Raw genomic sequence first — 19,703 nt, 5'->3', positions numbered from 1 at the left:
AAGGTGGTGAGGCCAGCGGGCAGCACGGCAGGCAGCCAGGCCCGGCCCCCGCCCCCCAACCACCGGGACGGCTGGAGACCCAGGGCTCCGCCTGCACTCCTCATGGGGCATCCACTCTCTGCTCACCCTCTGCTGGCATGGGGCCGAGGCGGGGCCCGGGGAGCCCACGGGACCCTGGGGGCTGGGCCCGGAGAGGCTGGATGGGTGGGCCTGGGCCCTTCCCTGGGAGGCAGGCCTGTGGGCTCTGTGCCCACTCAGCCCCTCCCCAGCATGGGGGTGGGGTGGCTACCTGACCTCTCCTGGCCTCAGTTTCCCATCTGTGAATGGGGACACTGCCCACTTCAGCCAAGCCCTTTCCCGGATCTCCCTCCGTCTGCCCCGGAGCCGTCCTCCACCCAGCCAGCGGGATTCAGGGGCCACCCAGGTGGGGTCCCCCACACTGTGCGCAGACCTGCTCCGTGTCCAGCCTGCTAGGCACCAGGCTCCGCCCTGTCCACGTGCCCGGTCCTGCCTGCCCCTTGGCCCCTTTGCTGCTCCCAAAGTCAGCTGGGCCGGCCCCACCCCAGGCCTCTGCACCCGGCTTCCTCTGCACCGGCCTGTGTCTACGGCCCGCTGCGTGGCCCCCGCAACTGCTCTCTCCTCCTCGGCGGCTGCTCTGGAGGCTGCGTCAGGGTCTGTTTTGCTCACACTGCGTCCCCCTGTCTATCACAGGGCTGGCACACAGTTGGCGCTCAATAAATGGAAGTACAAGGGAGTGAGTGAGTGCCGGCTCTGCCTGTGGTTTTGGGACGTCGAGGCCCAGGTGACTTTCCTGGGGTGGAGGCTGAAGTCAGGGCCAGGTTCAGGAGGCGGCTTCTGTATGGCCAGGGCCGGGGTAGGTGCGGGAGGTCAGCCAGGCCTCAGGGGCTGCAGATGGCTCTGGCCCCAACCTCAACCCTGTCCAGGGGCTCCGCCCACAGGGCCTTGCGTGGAGAGGCAGGCCTGGGGTCTGGTAGTGCAGGCAGGACCCGGCTGCAGCTGCCACCCAGCCCTGGGTCCAGTGCTTGGGAGAGGGGAGGGAAGGGTGTCATGGGAAAGCTCAGGGCCAGGGGCAGCCAAGGTGTCCACACCAACCACCCAGGGTCATGCTGGCCAGAGCCTGCGACCTCTGAACTCAGTTTCCAAGATAACTAGCCTCCACAGCCGCAGCCCAACGTGATGGGGCCTCAGGCTCTGAGCTGGCTGCTGCCTTACCCCTGCACTCACTCCAGATCAGCAGGGTGCCCCCGGCTCAGGGACTGTGCCCTCAGCTTGGGACACCGTTTCCAGACGCCCCTCACTCATTTGGGACTCAAATGTCAGCTCAGCGAGGCCGGCTCTACCTGCCCCTCGGACATGTGGGGTTCCTACCTTGTCATGATTTGAGGTGTCTCCCTCACCAGAGAGCAGATCCTGGAGGGCCTGGGCTGTGCTGGCCTGAGCACGTCCCTCATACACACACTGGTTGAATGAACATGCCACCTCCTTCTCTTAACCGCTCCCGGGCAGGACACCCATGTTCTTTCTGGTTCCAGGGCCCGTGTCCCCTCCATCACACATGTCCAGGGCAGGCCCATCCCTGTCTATCCAGCACCTGATATGTGCCTGGCCCCAAAGTGCTCAGCAAACCTCTGGGGAAGGGGTGTGGCTGCGAGACACAGCCCCTCCTCAGGTTCTGGCTCGGGCTCCCCAGGGCCCCCTCTGCCCAGCTGTGAAGTGGGGCGGGGTCTGAGGCTCCCTCTGGGGACCCCCCAGGTGGGCCCCTGTTCCCTAGGACAGCCAGAGGAGGTGGCTCCTGACCCAGCACTGGGTCTGGTCCCCGGAGCTGACCCCAGGCTGACCCCTGCCATCCGCCAGGGCCCCCTCCTCCGCCGTTAATCTAAGACTAATAGTGCTATCGGGGGCAGCGCCGGGCCGCTGATAAGGCAGAATAGCTGGAATGATTTCCCACCCACGCACACCGGGTAGGGAGGGAGCCAGTCGCCTATCGGCCCATCTCCCCGCTGTCCATCAGGCCGGGCCCCCGCCTCAGCCTCCACCCGATAGCAGGCCTTGAGGTTTGCGTAGACGCTCGGCCGGCGAGATTAGTCAGAGGGAGCTCGGCCCAGATAACCAGCCCGACGCCCTCACACACTCGGGTGAGGATTCCCAGCCTCGGGCGGGCCCTGTCGGGACCCTGGGGCGGGGGACCCTTCGTGGGCCTCAGGCAGGAAATAGCGGACAGAGCCCTCCTCCTGCCTCACAGCAGCTGCCTGCTCCCAGCGCCGGGATGCTGGACCAGATCGCTCACGGCACGGCATCTGGACGAACACCCCCTACCAAACCCTTCAGGATACCCATTTTACAGCCAAGAAAACCGAGGCAGCTCCTTGCAGTCCCAGGCACTGAGCCCCCGCCCTGACCCCTCTGAACCCCATCCCCGCCTGGGCCCTAATGCTCCAGCCACCACTGACCACTTGAACCTCAGCCTGAGCCAGCTCCTTGCACACAACCAACCCCACTCTACTGTGTCCGTCACACCTCGGCGTGGGGCTGGGGCTGGGGCCGTCCAGCTGCCGCCCCTCCCATCTCCCACACCCAGCCTGACACTCGGGCGTCCCTTCTACTGGCCAGCAGTGCCCTGGGGACATGGCCAGCCTTCCCATCTCTGCCACCAGAGCCCAGGACGGAGTGGGGATGGAAAAGGCATGACTTGTGTGATCAGCTGGAATTCACCTTGTCCATAGTAGTCCTGGGAGAGCTCCAGGTCCTGAGGCACTTAGGGGTGGAGCAAGCCAGAAGCAGGTGTGTGTGGCTCCTGGGCAGGGGCAGGCCTGGCAGCCCCCCACCCACAGGCAGCACTGCCCAAGTCCCAGCCCCATGTCCACTCAGGGTTGGACCACTGTGGCCAAGCCACCTCACCTCGCCGAGCCCCCGTTTCCCTAACTGTAGAGTGGGACCCAACTCAGACCTCACCTGCAGGACTGGCTGCCGGATGTGAGAGGCCCTGTATACCAGGAGTCAAGAGCGCCCCTCACAGGAAACGCCCAGTGAGAGGCGATCTCCTCAAGCCCCATGTACATGACCAGTGCTGGTGTGCTCTGACGCCTGGCAGTGTGTGGGGGAGGGTCCCCGTCCCCACCCTAAGCCCCCTCTCTGTTGCTTTCTCTCCCCTGTAGCCCACCCTGGGCCAGAGCAGGTGGGGACTTTTGTTCTACAGCCTGAAGCCCCCAGGTGGGGGCTTCAGGGTCCAGGGGAGCCCCCCTGTTCAGTCTCAGCCCCAGGGTACCCCAGGCCTCTCCTCCACCAAAGGCCCAGCTTCCCAGGCCCCACTTTGCCCCTGGAGTCAGTGGGGTGGGGCGGGGTCTGGGCTTCACGGGGATTGCTTGCCCGGGAACCGCACAGGCCAGGGCTGAGCCTCGGTGGTGCACCTGGGTCAGGTCCCCAAGCACCAACCCAGCCCACTCTGCCCTCCCTCTCCAATCCAGCCTGTCTCCAAGGCCAGGCTCTAGCCTGGAACCCCCAGCCCTGTGCTCTCAGGATAAAGTCAGCCCCGCCGCTGTCACATCCTGGGCCTCTCACCTCTGCCCAGGCTGGTCCCTCCTCATGGAAAACACTTCCAGGAGGCCAGGCAGGGGATGTGTGCTAAGCTCACCGGGAAAATTCTCCCTGACCCCCAAGGGCAGTGGATACCACTGCTGGGTGCCCTCCGGAAGCCTCCTCCCTCGGCTCCAGAGGTCTCGGATGGAGCATCTTGCCCTGCCCAAGGATGGCAGTGGGGTCACATGGAGCCCAGGCTCAGGCGGGAGCTGCAGGAGTCACTGCTGGGAGCCTGCCCCAGAGCCCATGTGCAGTGCAGCCACACTCTGCCCTAGACCACCCCAGCTCCCATCTCACAGGCGGACCCCTGTGCTCCTCTTGCCTTAGCATGCCCCCCTCCCCATGGCCCAGGTGCATTTTGTTTCATACATTTGGTTACCAGGAAAAAGCTCTAGGCCCCGAGACGCTTCCCAGTGAAGGGGACCTCACCACCCTGGCCCCCAAGTGGGCTCCTGGCCTCTCACCTTCTGTCCGGGGCCCATAGAGCCCCAGCTGCCCTCATGTTACTTCACACACACACAGTGGTGGGCAAGTCCTGTGGGCCTCTGAGGCCGCCTCCTCGCTCCCCAGCTAGCATGGCACCCTTGGCACGGTCCTGCCCTTAGCGTCAGGTCTCAGGCCGTCCTTCCCATCCTCGGTGCCTGCACCATGCTGCCTCCCAGACAGACACAGGCAGAGCTGGGAGCGACTCACTCTCTGCCCACCCTGCAGACCAGGCACCTCCTCTGCACTGGGACAGGTAGGCAGGTATGGGGCCAGAGGAAGGACGGACAAGTGAGGCCTCCTTGGTGCCTCAGGCAGCCCTGGGCGAGAAGCTTTCCTCCGAGCCCAGTTCCCCTCAGTTCTGCCTCACAGAGGGAGGGGGGAGGCCTGTTCCATGGGGAGGGGACTCCACACTCCAGGGTCCAGCCTCCACGCTCTCCGGCCTCTCCCTGCACCTGTTTCCTTGTGGCCCAGCCTGCACAATTACTCTCCGGGCAGATGACCACACAGGGCCCGTGAAACGGGTCAGCCCAGGACCCCAGGGAGTCGAATGGGACCCCGGCTCCACCCCTCCAAGTCCTAGTGGGGCTGGCATGTCCGAGCGCCTCCATTTTCCGAGGCAGGAGTGGGATGCCCAGGACTCAGCCCCACATCTCACGATGGGACAGGCCTGCAGGATGCGCCACGGCCGAGCTGCTCCCGAGCGCGTGCAGGGATTATAGATTATGGCTTAGCCATTTGCATAGCAGAATCTTAAGCAGCCGCCCCTCCGGCAAACAAGGTCATTTCAAAGATAAAATAGGAGCTCTCCGCCTCCTGCCGCCCATCCTTCCCTTTGCATCCGGGCTGGTGGCTCCAGGGAGGAAGAGGGAGTCCAGGCCCTGGTGGCCCCAGCTCTGCCTCCACCCGAGGTCTCTTCTCTGTGGCCACTTCTGGGATCGCGCTCAGACCCCGGCCCTTCTCTCCTCCTGCCAGCCCCTCCTGCTGCCTCACTGGAGTCCAAGGCCACAGGCCCAGTGACCAGGCCGCACTCCTGCCCGTCCACACCCACCTTGCCCCCCCACTCAGGCCCTGCGGCCTCCTACCCATGCAGGGCTGTGTCCTCTACTGCACCCCCCGCTCCCTACTGCAGGGCTCCGACTGGCCCTGGAGGCCCGTGGACACCCCCTCCTGGAATCAGCCCCCTCCCTGCTTCCCCCTCGCTTCCTGGGTTTGGTGTGGGTGGTGATGGCAGGGTTTGGTGTGTTGTGATCGGTCCCTGTGATGGGAGGCTCTGCCTGAGGCCTCTCACCCCGACGGGCCGTCCTGCTTTGGACAGCGAGGCCGCACTGCAACGACCCCACTGGTGGGTCCCTTCCGGCTCCTACCTGGAAGCCTCCCTGGTGCTGGGTGGGTAACGGGGTTTTGTGGGGGGTGAGCTTCTCCTGCCACGAGGCCATGGTGACCGCCACCGACGGGAGCACAAGGTGGCTGCTTCCGGCCCCTGCTTGGCCGCCTCTTGGCCGTGGAAAGGGGAGTTCCAGGTTGCAGATGGCGGCTTCTCCCCGTAGAACCTGCCTGCACACCCCAATGCGAGAGAACCCAGGCTGCCCCAGGGCAGCCGACAAGCTCAAGGCCTGCAGCCGAGGTCTGGGAAGTGGCTCCAGCCACGCTCTGCGCTACACACTCCGCAGCCTCCCTCCTCATAGAGGCTTCCTGAGGCTGTGGCTATCCTTACGTCCATTTTACAGACGTGGAAACTGAGGTCTGGAGAGGTCAGGCGGCCTGCCTGCTGTCACTCAGTGAGGCTGGACTGTAGGGCTTGTGCTCCCGTCTCAGAACAGCTCAAGGTGCCCTCATTTGAAGCCGTGGCGCTCGAGAGCAAAGCCGCTCGCAGCAGACACAGCTCAGAACTTTTGAAAACAAAAACCAGCACCCACTGAGTGCCTCCCTGATCTCTTTTTAGGGCTCTGGGACCACCAGGTATCAGGTAGGGCCAGGAAGGGCTGGGGTGGGGGCAGTAACAGGGCCAGGAGATCACAGGAAGTCAAGACAATGGCCATGTGCGTGCCGGGACAGCTCTCCCCACCCCGGGACAGCTCTCCCCAACCCGGGACAGCTCCCCGCACCCCGGGACAGCTCCCCGCATCCTGGGACAGCTCCCCACACCCTGGGACAGCTCTCCGAACCCCGGGACAGCTCTCCACACCCCGGGACAGCTCTCCACACCCCGGGACAGCTCCCCACACCCCGGGACAGCTCTCCCCACCCCGGGACAGCTCTCCCCAACCCGGGACAGCTCCCCGCACCCCGGGACAGCTCCCCGCACCCCGGGACAGCTCTCCGCACCCCAGGACAGCTCTCCGCACCCCGGGACAGCTCCCCGCACCCTGGTACAGCTCCCCGCACCCTGGGACAGCTCTCCGCACCCGGGGACAGCTCTCCATACCCCGGGACAGCTCCCCACACCCTGGCACAGCTCTCTGCTCCCCGGGACAGCTCTCCGGTGCTTACAAAGTCCTTGTGCGCCCAGGACCTCACTTATCTTTGCAGTGGGTGTTGAGGGCCTCTTGGGTGTCCCTTGGGAGGAGGAGAGGGGCTGGGAGGCCTCCTCTCTGCCTGGTGTTACATGGGTGCCTCCAGGGAGTCCCTGACCACCAGGGACAGGGCAGCCTGGCTGGACCCATGGTGGAGCTGTTGGGGGAGGCACCAAGGCAGGGCCTCTCTGCCTGGCTAACACTGTCCACCTTCTGGATGTCCACAAGTCCCAGTCGCTTTCCCTGGGTAATGGGTCTAACTGGGGTTGGGGTTGAGCGGTTTCCCAGGACACCAGTGAGCCCGGGTCCAGCCAGCAGATGAGGGCCCTGGGCTCCCGGCTCTGCAGCATGACCGGGTCCCATCCACATGCAGGACAGATGGGAAACAGGCTCAGGGCCCAGTCACTTCCCCAAAGCCACAGGGTGCTGAGTGCCCCTTGGTCCAAGCTGGTGCTCCCTCCACCCCAGATAGGAAAGGAGGATGGCGCCTCCCAGGCCGCCTCAAGAACAGGGCCCCAGGCCAGGTTCAGAGGGGCTGGGGCCTGCACTGTTTCCCACCCTTGGGATTGGGTGGGCTGGGGAGCAGCTGTGGGCCAGAGACCATGAAACAGAAATTGGGAGAGAAAGGGGCAGAGACAGGGGTGAAGGAGCGAGGCATGGAGAGAGACAGAGAGAGAGAGAGAAAGAGAAGCAGGGAGGGAAGAAGAGAGAAGGAGAACGGCAAAGAGAGAGGGAGAGAGGAAGGGAGAGAGGGAGAAGGCGAGGAGGGAGAGGGGAGAGAGAGAGGCACTCACACAAGACGGAGCATCAGAGAGAGCGTCTGGAGACAGAAGGGAGAGACGCTCAGGAGGAGCAGGGCAAATGTGGCTAATCCCCTATTGTGCCCCGGCCACTGGACCAGTCACCTGGCTGGGCACTGCCCTTGGGGCCACTGACCCTGCTGGCCATCGACGCACGGGCCGCCCCGAGAGATAACAGCCCACAGAGCCTCTCTGGCTTCCCCGCGGGTGATAGCTCGGCCTGTGTGGGTCTGATAGGCCGTGGCCACTGCAGCGGTTGGCCGGCGGCCGCGTATCAGCCCATCACCGCCCACTGCACAGAAATTCATATCTGTGGGAGCCGATAGGGCACCGCCCGGTCCTGAGGATGCACACAGCACAGGAAGCTCGGGGGTGCGCCCCAGCCCCAAACCACGGCCGGCCTCAGGGGCCCAGCCCTTCCCGGCGCCAGGCTCCATCCCCCAGGGCCTCCTCCGTCTGGAGAACAGGAGGATGATCTAACCCCTCTCAACACAGCAGGGGTGGACAGGGACCTGTGGGGTGGCGATCAAACCAGTGTCTGTGAACTCCAGGCCCAAACCTAGCTCCACCACCTCCCAGCCGCATGACGGTGGACGCGTCCTGCATCCCTGGGCTGGGTCTCCTCCTCCAGAGACTTGGGTCACCATCTCGGCCCCTCTTGGGGCTGCTGTGAGGACTGCCCAGCACCCCCTGTCTGCCCAGTGGCCAACTGGGTCCCACAGGTACACAATGGTCCCTGCCACTGTGTGGGTGGTCTCTGCTGATAGAGTGTGGGAGCTCTGTGGGCCCAAGGGGGGCCTGTGGGCACCCTCCCTGCTGCCCTATTCTATAGCTGGGGACACTGAGGCAGTCAGGGCAGCCCCTCCCGACCCCATAGCGCTGCCCTGAACGTGAAAAGGCCTCCCTGTCATGCTGACTCTGCGGCGAAGGCCTGAGGCACCAGCGCCTGACCGGGACCCCCGAAGGCACCAGCGCCTGACCGGGACCCCCGAAGGCACCAGCGCCTGACCGGGACCCCTGAAGGCACCAGTGCCTGTCCAACCCCTGACAGGTGTGTCCTGGGCCTGCTCCCCAACTGGTGTCCCTGAGGAGAAGGCACGCAGCCAGCAAGTTTCTGCCACGGCGCCTGGGACCTCCACCATCTTTGGGTCCTCGGTGGGTAAGCCACATCGTCTGCTGTGCTGGATGCCCGGTCCCCCTTCCTAGGGGGCAGCAGGGGGAGCCCGTGAGGACCGGTGGCCACGAGGCCCCAGCATTGCCTTGGGCAGCTCCACAGCCCATGCAAGTGTGACTCAGCTTCCCCATGGGGCCGGGTCATCCTCCTGGCTGCGGCTGCCCAGGCCCACCCCTCTCTCTGTGGTGCCCTGTTGTGGGAAGGGGCAGCGTTAAACAAGCGGCTGCCTACTTGCACCGGCGGGCACGCGGACCCATCGTGCACTCTCGCCGTGCTGCTGGGACCTCGCTGACCCCTTTCCATCTTGGCCCCCGGGAAGGAATGGGGTTCCTCTGCCTCAGCGAAGCCTTCCTTGCTTCCCAGCACGGCGAGCGCCTCACCACGCGTCTTCTCTCCACAGACGGGGCCCTGCTGGTGTCATTACGGCTGCTTGCGCGCTCTGCAACAGCCATCTGCTCCCGGCTATATGCCTGGCACACAGCAGGCACTCAATAAATGCTTGCTGCCGGGTACGGTGGTTCACGCCCGTAATCCCAGCACTTTGGGAGGCCAAGGCGGGCGGATCACGAGGTCAGGAGATCGAGACCATCCTGGCTAACATGGTGAAACCCCATCTCTACTAAAAATACAAAAAATTAGCCGGACAGTGGTGGCAGGCGCCTGTAGTCCCAGCTACTCGGGAGGCTGAGACAGAATGGCGTGAACCCGGGAGGTGGAGCTTGCAGTTAGCCGAGATCGCACCACTGCACTCCAGCCTGGGCAACAGAGCAAGACTCCGTCTCAAAAAAATAATAATAATAATAAATGCTTGCTGCACCTGGTTCGAGAACCTGCCCCTCCCCACGCTGTCTCTCCTCCACGGGGGACCTTGCAACCCTCCCTCCGCCTCTGCTGGGCCCCCTCCCTCCCTCACCCACCAGCTGACGGCCTCGGCCGGGCAGCTCTGGGAAGCCACCCCAGACGCTACTCCGGTTCCTCGGGCCGCGGGATTTATTAGGAATGACAGAAACAACCTGACTGCCAGTGTTTCCTGCATTCATAAATGAATGGAATTCACAGTCCCCGAAGGGGCCACAGGGAGAACACGTTCGTGGGACTTCTGGGGTCAGAACTCCAGCTGCAAATCACGGAGCAGAGTCACCAAACCACCCTCTAGGACACACCCTGTGGCCCAGGCCCCGCAGGGTATGTGGATCGGACTCCGTCCCCACAGGCTGCAGCCACTCTGGAGTGGGGTAGGGTCCTCTCCTGCCCTTCAGGCCTGACCGCCTGCCTGGGCACCTCAGCACAGCTCTGAATCTCGGCCCAGCTGGGAAGGCCACGGGCCCAGGCAGCTCAGAATGCAGCCTGCTGTTCCCACCTCCCTGCCTTTCCCACCTCTGAGGATTCTTTCCCAGCCACCACTCTGGCTCCTCTTCTGCGGCCCAGACCACGCTCTGATCCAGGGAACCCCCCAGCGCTTCCTTGTACACCACGTGAGGCCCGGGATTGGCGCGAGGGTGCCAGGCTCCAGCGATACCACCAGCTGCACAGGTTGGCTGAGCTTTGGACTAGGCACAGGCTTGGGCCTGGTGGGTCTCCAGCAACCTACACACCTGCCCCAGCATCCACGTGGCCCTGCTCCCAGGGGCCGGGCCAGGCTGCCCGGGAGGCGATGCTGCCGCCGCCACCACCCGCGTGGTTACCTGGCCCGCTCCAGGGACTGCCCGGCTCTTCCTCCGTGGGCCTGGGTTCTGGTTCCTGTCCTTCCAGCTCCTTGGGGCCTCCTGGGGATGTGGGGGGCAGCAGCGGTGGGGGTGAGTTAATATCTGCAGAGAGGAAAACACCGTCACATCCCTGCTGAGCACCAGGCACTGAGCTGCCCCTCCCTGTAGCTGGGAATGATGCTGAGGCGCTGGGCGCCGGGTTGGGGAGCTCGGGCCCAGAGCCACCCCCATGTCCTGGCTTGCTCTCACTGGGGTGGGACAGACATCCAAGTTTTCCTCTTGGTCTTTTAAAACCCCTCATCCCTCATTAATTGTTTCAATGATAATTGTTATTCCAGCTGCTGTTGATAATTAGGGCACAGGATGGCCAACCGGCCTGCCCCGGCCAGCAGGCACATGCGCAGAAGCCAGCTCCCCGGTCCCCTCTGCTGGCAGCTGGGGGCCCCTCCATCAGGCCCTGCACCGATTCCAGCCCAAAGGGCATGTTTGCATTCCCAGCTGGTCTGATAACCACCTCGGCCCCGATCGATGCGATCCCATAAAGCCCCCCCACCCCATGACGTCACGTGTCCACAGATTATTAATACCCACGATAAGGGCTGTGATTAACATCAAATAAGTCAATCACACAGTATAAAAGTCCTATTATTTTTGGCTATAAATCAAAGTGGCTGGCATCTGAGCTCCAGCCACTGCAAGGGAGCCTCGCTGGACCCGCCAAGCGGCAGACACAGCTCCTGCGCTGCTGTCTTATCGCACCCATCGCCACGCTATCACTACGGCCTGTGCCAGGTGCAGCCCTGGCTGTTTTTTCCAGCTCCTTCCCGGGCCCCACCCCCGCCCCCATGCGGCCCTGGCTCCTAGATCAGATAAGGAGCCTGGCTCCCCGGGAAGCCGGCCCGGGTCAAAGTCCACCTCCACTTGCCCTTTGCTGCAGCCCCTCCATCAGGGCGCCCTGCAGCTTGCTGGCGGCACCTGTGTGAGGCACTAAGGCTGGCGGTGGTGACAGCCAAGGGCCTCGGAGTCCACATGTGCCCTCTCCCCCCAGCCACCGAGGGACTGGCACCCAGCTCACATGTGCAGGAACTAAGGCTCCGTGAGGGTTAAGAGCCCGGCCCTGGGACCGGCCAGGGAGAGCTCTGGCTGCACCACAAGCAGTGTGTGCTGATGGATGGTGATGGCGGCAAGGACAGGGAGGAGTGGCAGCCAGCGGGCCCCTGGGCTGGACGCCTGCACCCGGCCTGGCTGTCCTGGGGCAAGGATGTCTCTGGGTGAGCTGGGGGAGATGGCGGCCCCAGCCCTGGAGTCAAGTCCCACTGGCTCTGGTGACCCCGGGGCCTGCTGCCAGAAAAAGGGGCCCAGGTGCAGCAGGCTGGGCATGTGCAGATGGGGGGATGAGGCCTGCTGGGCTCCTGGGGCTGTGGCCCACCCAGCGGGGACCCTGACATTCAGACTGGGAAATGCTGGGGTGGGAGTCCCCACTGAGAAGCCCCCCCTCCCAAGCCAGGGACCAAGGTCTGCCTGGGATCTCCACCCCAGCCCCTCGGCTGCAGACCCCTCTGAGACCTCTCCCCCGCCCCCGTTGGCCTTGGAGCCTTTGGATCTGCTGTCACTGCCTCCTGGCATCCCTCCGCCCATCAGGGGCAGCCCCACGCATCCATCTCTGCTCCACCCCAGCTCATGTCACCCACCTAGCATCCTCCCAAATGGTCCGGGTATGGCCACATCTCCTCCACATTGGAGTGGGGTAATTCACAGTCTGTGTGCAGAGGGTTTCGTGGCATGGGGGTATGAGATTGGCGCCTGGGGCTGCAAGTGGAGTGTGGGGGAGCTGGGCGGAGCCCACCCCACAACCTGCTGCTGTCTCTCTCGCACCTTGGAAAATGGGGGTGAGCATGCTGACCTCTCCTGGCACCTCTGTCCCGGGGAGGCCCCTTCTCCCAGGGTCTCTGGATGTGTCTGGGGTACAGCTGGCTCCAGCAGGCCTCCTTATGGCAGGTTAACTCTCTCCTGGGAGGGCAGGCCCTCTTTTCAGCTTGGGAAATGCCCTGCCCCATGGAATTGGCCACCAGGAGGGCCCAGGGAATGTGGAGGTGCCTGTGAGGGTGGAGGAAATCAGGCTAAACCCAGACCTGGGTGGGACCCCCACTAGGGCACTTGTGAGCTGAGTGACCCTGGCAAGTCACCAAACTTCTCTGGTCTGTGAATGGGGTGTGGTGTCTTAGCAGGAGACACCACTGTGCACCCAGCAGCCACTTGCACCCAGCATCCACTGTGCACCCAGCGTCCACTGCGCACCCAGCACCCACTTGCACCCAGTACCCACTGTGCACCCAGCATCCACTGTGCATCCAGGACCCATCTGCTGTGCACCCAACATCCACTGTGCACCCAGTACCCACTTGCACCCAGCACCCACTGTGCACCTAGCACCCACTGTGTACCCAGCACCCATCCACTGTGCATCTAGCACCCACTGTGCACCCAGCACCCATCCACTATGCACCCAGCATCCACTGTGCACGCAGCACCCACTTGCACCCAGCAGCCATCCACTGTGCACCCAGCACCCACTTGCACCCAGCACCCACTGTGCACTCAGCCCAAGCAGCATGCCAGCAGGGGCCACAGCTCAACAAGCCCCAGGGAGGGGGCCTCATGGTCCCCACTTCACAGAGGGTCTACTGAGGCTGGGAGGGACATGGATTCCCATCCAACCCTGGGCCAGACCTGCCCCATCTGGGCCTGGGTCTGCTCATCTGTCTGAGGGCTGGATTTCAGGCCGCACATGCAGCAGGTGTGCACATCTCCCCTTTCCTAGAGACCCCCCAGCCTCACTGAGGGCCTCCGGGCAACAGGCCTCTGGCTGCAAGACGCCTGTCCTGGACTCCTGCATATAGTTGGCCCACACCTCTCAGACACCACTGAGCTCCGAGTGCATGGTACGGGTAAGCAATGGAGGCCCCAGCTGGAGGCGCGGTGAGAGGGCTCAGTCTTACTCACCTGCGCTGGGAGGGCTTGGGGCTTCAGGCGCCGTGGCCTTTTGCTCCATGTGGCTGGCGCCCACCAACTGCACCTCCTCTCCGGCCTCCATGTCTCCGAGGGAACCTGTGGACACAAGACGAAGGGGGTTCAGGAGGAGCTCTGGGGGGACAGCTCCTGCCTCCTGACCCCTCCTGGCATAGGCACAGCCCTGGTGCCCAGGCGGAATTGGCAACTGGGCAGTGGTGAGGGTCATCCCTCACCCTGAGGTCAAAGGGCGGGTGGCTGTTAGCTGGGGGCTCCCTCTGGGTCCCTCAAGACTTGACATTTGGGCACGGTGGCTCACACCTGTGATCTCAGCAGTTTGGGAGGCCGAGGTGTGAGGATTGCTTGAGTCCAGGCGTTTGAGAGCGGCCTGGGCAACATGGCAAGACCCTGTCTCTATACAAAATACAAAAATTAGCTGGGTGTGGTGGCGCACACCTGTAGTCCCAGCTATTAGGAGGGCTGAGGTGGGAGGATCACTTGAGCCTGGGAGTTGGAGGCTGCAGTGAGCCGCGATTGCACTGCTGCACTCCAGCCTGGGTGACAGAGCGAGACCTCTGTCTCAAAAAAAAAAAAAAAAAAAAAAAGACCTGATGATCCTTGACGAACCCCCACCCTCTGCAACAATTCCAAAGCTGCAGGGTGGCCTCCACCTACCCTTACCTGCCCTGACCCTTGGCCTCCACCATGCCCACGGATTCCACTCTTGCCAGAGAAGAGTCGTGGACCCTGTGTCTCTCTCCCACCTGCTCCCCCCAGCACCAGGGGACAGGCCCCCACCTGCTCTGGCAGCCGTGGAGCAGCGAGCGGGCCCTCCCTGTACCGTAGGCCCAGCGTCCATCCAGGCCCCGAGGGTCGCCGTCGCCACGGCCTCCGCCTGGCATCACCTGCCAATGCCCCCCCCCCAGGGGCCCAGTCCCCGTGTGCTTCCCTCACACTCATTCTCTCGGTCTGGGAACTCCCTGGGGTGACGCCCTCGCCCAGCACAGGCCCCGCACAAAGGAGGCGCTCACAGACTTGTCGAGCGAACAACAAACCGAGCAGGGCACAGGTGTCTGCAGCACCTGGGGGTGGAGTGCCTCAGGGCCTGGGTCCCTCAGAGACTCACACATCGGGGTGGGGAAACTCTAGGAGCCCACCTTACAGGTGACAAGGCAGGACTGAGACAAGGCCATGCGGCCCAAGCACGGGAGCAGCTGCTCCGGACCCCACAGTGGCTGTGGAGTGGCGCTGAGTGCAGGTGTGCGTGCTGACATCCGCCGGCGGGGCTGGTGATGAGTGATGGTGTCCAGTGTGAACAGAGGACAGAGGTGCCCCTCCATATCCTGCCTGACTGCTCCCCGGGTCCCCAGGCCCTGACTCAGCCTGTGTGCTGGGACTGCCCTCTCCGCCCCCATCCTCTACAAGGCCTGACCCGCCCAGCCTTCTACTGTCCTGTGTGAGGCACGATGGGGGCAGAGCCTCCCGACACACTCAGGAGTGGGAGGGGCCGTGGCCCTCCTGAGCCCAGACCCCAGGTCCCGCAGCCGCCAAGCCCTGTGGTCACAGCAGAACATGAAGAAGAAAAGTCTGGAAACCATGTGTCTGTGAGTTCACGTGTCAGGGGAGCTGATGGGGCAGAGTGGGGGTGGGGCAGAACAGAAGACACCAGAGGGAAAGCCTGAGTGTTGCAGGCTGGAACAACCACCTCCTGAGGGCTGAGCTCCCCATCCCTGGAGGCAAGCAAGCTGCACGGATGGAGAACTGTTCAGGGTTTGTGCCTCTGGCTCGGTGGTTCCTGGCTTGTCTTGCCTCATGGCCCCTCTGGGAATCTGATGAAACCTGGTGCCTCCTCCCCAGAAAAACACACCGAGGCGCCCACACGTGCCCAGCTTCAAGAGCTTCTCTCCGAATCCCTGCCGTCCTCCTTCGCAGCCCCTCATGCTCCCTGCTTTGCTCCGTTTCTCCAGGGAAAGGCAGACGACGGGAGGGAGACGCGCTGGTGGGAGGTGGAGCCCGCTGACGCCTGAAACACCTGCCCAGCCAGTAACAAACGTGCCACCCGCCAGTGTCCAACGCCAGGTTCAGAGGCTGCCTCATGTGAGAGACCCCCGAAGATGCGAGAGAATGAGAAATGCCGTGACTGAGTTTCAGGCTGATGCCCAAGGCTGACCCCGACCCCGCCGTTCCACGCAGCAGGGAGGAGGGAAGGTGGATTTTCTGCGTGTTTGGACTCCAGCCCCGTCTCTGATCATGAGCAGGCTGTGGCTGGCTGATGCCATCAAACCAAACTGCTCCTGGAGGGGCAGACGCCTTTTCTGCCTTCTGCTGACACCTGAGGGCCAGGTGCCAGGTGCCGTTCCAGGATGCAGGGGTGCACCAGACCGCTGAACACTGCCCCGGGTGTCCAGGCCACTGTGGGGACAGTCAGAGAACAACAGATGGGCCCCGACCGAAAACAATGGCAAGTTCTAGAAGTGCAGTGAGGGAAGGGGCCACGAGAGAAAGACAGAAAAACACGGGGAGGGTAGGGGCTGCCGCCAGCAGATCTCGGAGGGAACAGTGGTTGTTGTGAGACCAGCCCCTAAGAAGACAGCTCTGGCAGAGGGGCCACATGTGCAAAGGTCCTGGGGCGAGGATGGAGGTGGTGGAGGAAGGGGAGGTCGGGGTCCAGGGTGTGCTGGCAGTCAAGGCTGAGGGCAGGCAGGGTCCTGGCCGTGCTGACCTCAGAGGCCACGGGGAGGTGGGGACCCTCATCCTGGGGCCACCGGGGAGCCATGGGGGGTCCTGGACAGGAGGGGCAGGTGTCACTGGGGAGCCATGGGGGGTCCTGGACAGGAGGGGCAGGCTGGACTCTCCTAGCTGCAGTCTTTGGGGCTCTAGCTGGGACCCATGAGTCCCGGCCTCCTCAGAGCACCTCAGAGCTGTAATTACAGGAGGTGGCTGGGCTCAGACCACACAGGAGCCAGCCCCAGGCGAGGGCTTGCAGCCTCCCATTAAAGCGCCCACACGGGCAGGCTCCAGGGCGGGCTGGGCCACCCCCGACCGGTCCAACTCCTGCCCCTGGGACAGGAGGCCCAACCCGAGTGCCCTCCCTCAGCACACGCCAGGGCAGAAAAGCAGCCGTGGCGGCCTCCCCTCCCCACCTCTGGGGTCGGCCCTGAGCAGGCAGTGCTATCCAGAAGGGCAGGAGGCGCTCGGCCGTCCCTGACTTGGCAGCAGCATGCGGAACAATCAGCTCAGCCCGGCTCCTCCCCTTTCTAGAGGCCCGGGCTTTCCGTGGCTGGCATGGAGCTGGGAGGGGCTGCCCAGGAGCTGTGGTTCCTCCTGCTGAGCAGCTGTAGGGCCTCAGGGCCTCAGTGACCTGCTCTGGCAAATGGGCTTGAGGCCACCTGCCTTCAGGGACTTCAGGGACCAGAGCACTAGGGCTGGGGTCCACAAGAGACACAGCCCTGTGCATACCTGCTGCAGCCCCAGGAAGGTGGGCTGGCTCTCCACGCCCCACCCAGGTGGGCCTCAGACACCCAGGGAGGCGCTGGGCTGGTGATGGGTTCTCCTATTTACACAAGAACAAAGGCGCCTGCTCCACACAAAGCCGTGGTGATGAGCGTGGAGAAAGAGGCTGCCAGGCTAATTTCAGTTCCAGCACAATTAAAACGGCTCTGATAATGCAGCAGACAATTGTCAGCTCACAAATAGGATGTGTCGAGGCGGATGCTGCCCTGGGCCCGCCTCGGTGTCTGAGAGCAGCTGCCTGGTACCCACCGAGCCCCTAAGTCAGCACCAGTCCCGTCTGTGGCCCACCTGGGGTCTGTGGGGACTGTCCAGGTGGGCGACAGAGCACTTGGGTCCCCACTGGCTGGGGGCATCTGTGAGCCACGGATGCTCTCTGCTGCTTTCCCCCCATGCCCGGGGCTAGCAAAGACTCCCCCTAGCCTCTTTGGGGACCCGCTCTCTGCCCAGTGATGCCAACAGCTGGAGCAGGCCAACCCACGGCCAGGCAGGCTGACAGCTGCTGCGTCCTTGCTGTGTGACCTCGAGCAAGTCACTCCACTCTCTGTGCTCAGTTTTCTGGTCTACAGATGGAAGCCACAGCAGCTCCCACCTCAGGAGATGAAACATGCAGCCTGCCCGCGTCCTCAGAGTCCAACACAGGGCAGGTGCTCAGCGAACATGAACTGTGGCTAGCACAGGTTTTGGGAAATGGGCGAGGGTGTGAATGGTTAAGACTGGACGGGCGGTGCTCAGCACTTTACAAATGCCCACCCTTAACCGCCCCCACCCACATAGTCCAGCGAGGTGGTCTTCCAATTTCATTTCGGATGGGGAACCTGGGGTGTAGAGGGTGGCGGCCCACACAGAGCTCAGCAGGTAGGGGCAGTCAGGAAAGTGCAGGGGGACAGGGTGCATGGAGGAGGGGGTACGAGAACAGTACGGGGACTTGGTGACGGCTGTGGCAGGGTGGAGTGGATTAGGGTAAGCAGGACCTTGGGGGCAGCCATCGTGGAAATCCCACTCACCAACCACATCCCAATACCCACAGCGGGAAGCCGAGCCATGCCCACTTTACAGGTGAGTAAACCAAGGCCCAGCAAGGCCGACTTGTGAGCTGCCCTGTCCACGGCCCCCGACGAGGAGGCAGCAGTGGTGGGGGTGGGGGTGGTGGGGCAGGAACTTGGGGCTGGGTTTCAGACCTGCACCCAGCACGTAGCCCTTCCCTGAGCCAGACACGGATCCCACGCCTCCCTCGCCCTGGGACCACCTGCAGTGAGGGTGCTGTCAGCCCCATTGCCTGGCCTGGCAGAGGTGAGTGGCCAAGGCCGCACCTGCCTGGAGGTGTCCAGGGGCCATGGTGGCGGTCACCGGTGGCCAGGGCAGCGCTGGGCTCGGCCCCTGCGGTGCCCGGAGCCCCTTGGTTATCACAGCCAGCAGACACCCGCGCGCCCATCCGTCTCCTGCTCATTAAGCCGGACGCCGAAATGGAAATGAAAACATAATAGCTATTTGATTGGGGGTGAGATATTTTGCATATTGGTTTGGCGCTGATAGCGGAATTTCATCAACTCCCTTTTTTCATGCTTTAAAACTGAATTACAGAGCTGGCTCTGTGCAGCGGGATGATCCCAGCTCCCTTCCAAGTCCCCGCACCGACGATTAAGGTGGCCCCTCCCGGCTTTGATGGCGAGGCGCTGGGGGGCTCCTTTGAACGACTGCCTTGCGGAAAGCCGGAGCCAGTCGCTGAGGAGAGGGGGGCATCCCCCAGACTGTGGGCCCTAGGGTGGCCATGCCAGGTGGGGTGCAGATGGGGGCTGTGGATGAGGAGTCTGAGGCCCCTGGGGAGGCCCCTGCGGTGCCCTTGGCTCTGTGGCCTTGGGCAAGCCTCCTGAAAACCAGGGCCCCGGCCCAGGGAGCACCCTGCCCTGGCTCAGAGTTTGAGACCAGCCTAAGTCTCCAGTGGGTGCCTGCAGGGGACACAGGTGCCTATGCTGGCCTCTCTTGGGAGTCCTCTCATTCTCGGTCTAGAGGGGAGGAAGTGGAGGTGCAGGTGCCTGCCCAGGCCCCATGTGAGCAGCTGGTGGGGCAGGTGGCCACTGGCAGCCACACGGCCCCGCTCCTCCCCCACCAGCACCATGGCTCTTTCCTTCACTCTTTCATCCGCTCCCTCACTTATCTGTCCCCTCACGCACTCACTTCTTCCTCCTTCGCTTTCGCTGGCTCCTTTCCCCTTCCTGAGCCCTTGGCGTGCCCCACCCTCATGAGGTGCCAGAGATCCTGCAGTGACCAGCCCCATCCCCCAGAAAGTGGAAGACGCCAGTGTGAGCACCACAGGAAAGAGTCAGAGGTGCCATCCAGGAAGGCTTCCTGGAGGAAGTAGCAAGTGGGTGGCAATCTGGATGGGGAGAGGAAGAGGTTGCCAGCACCGGGTCCAGGGAAAAGTGCTCCAGGAGGAAGGAACAGTAGGAGCTGAGGCTGGCACAGGGCAGGCAGCTTTTCCCTGAGCCTGGTTTCAGGGGATGAAACTGTCTTGCCAAAGGCTGGCATCAGGACTCAGCCAGGTGTTGGCAGCGGGCGCTGGGCGCAGACGTGGGGTTGTCACCACAGCTGCTGTCACTGTTTCTACTTTTCAGGGACGTGCCCCATCTTCCCCCTTCAGCGGGGGGTGTGAGTGGGTGAGGCCAGGGCTGGGGGAGGAAGTGCTGTGGGGGGGCTGCGTGGGGGAGGGAGGGATAGGGAGGGGAGCAGTGAGGGGCACAGGTCGGGGCAGAGGATGGGACGGGGAGATGGGAGAGGGGTGGGGCTCGGGAGGCAGAAGAGAAAGACCCCCAGGGCTGGCCTCCTGGTCTTGTTGGCCCTGGGCAGCTGGTGGGGGGGTCACAGCATTGCGAGGAGAGAGACCCTGGCCTCTGGCGGCACACAGCGG

At 63.6% G+C, this 19,703-nt stretch overlaps 1 protein-coding gene across 3 annotated transcripts in view; it reads right to left on the bottom strand.

Annotated features, from left to right (window-relative positions):
- ZFPM1 (zinc finger protein, FOG family member 1) overlaps window positions 1-19,703 on the bottom strand; it is an 80,183-nt gene that overhangs the window by 34,247 nt on the left and 26,233 nt on the right. For 2 of the 3 annotated variants that reach the window (XM_054453683.2, XM_054453684.2), the window contains exons 2-3: window positions 13,280-13,384; window positions 10,256-10,378 (exon numbers count right to left, since the gene is read on the bottom strand). In XM_054453683.2, coding sequence (XP_054309658.2) covers window positions 10,256-10,378; window positions 13,280-13,384 — 228 coding nt within the window. The remainder of the gene's footprint in view (window positions 1-10,255; window positions 10,379-13,279; window positions 13,385-19,703) is intronic. The other variant, XM_054453685.2, reaches the window with a different exon arrangement.

Source organism: Pongo pygmaeus, chromosome 18, assembly GCF_028885625.2.
Source record: "Pongo pygmaeus isolate AG05252 chromosome 18, NHGRI_mPonPyg2-v2.0_pri, whole genome shotgun sequence".
NCBI classification, from domain to species: Eukaryota; Metazoa; Chordata; class Mammalia; order Primates; family Hominidae; genus Pongo; species Pongo pygmaeus.
Note: the sequence above shows the minus strand (reverse complement) of the source record. Positions and strands in the feature narration are given on the sequence as shown.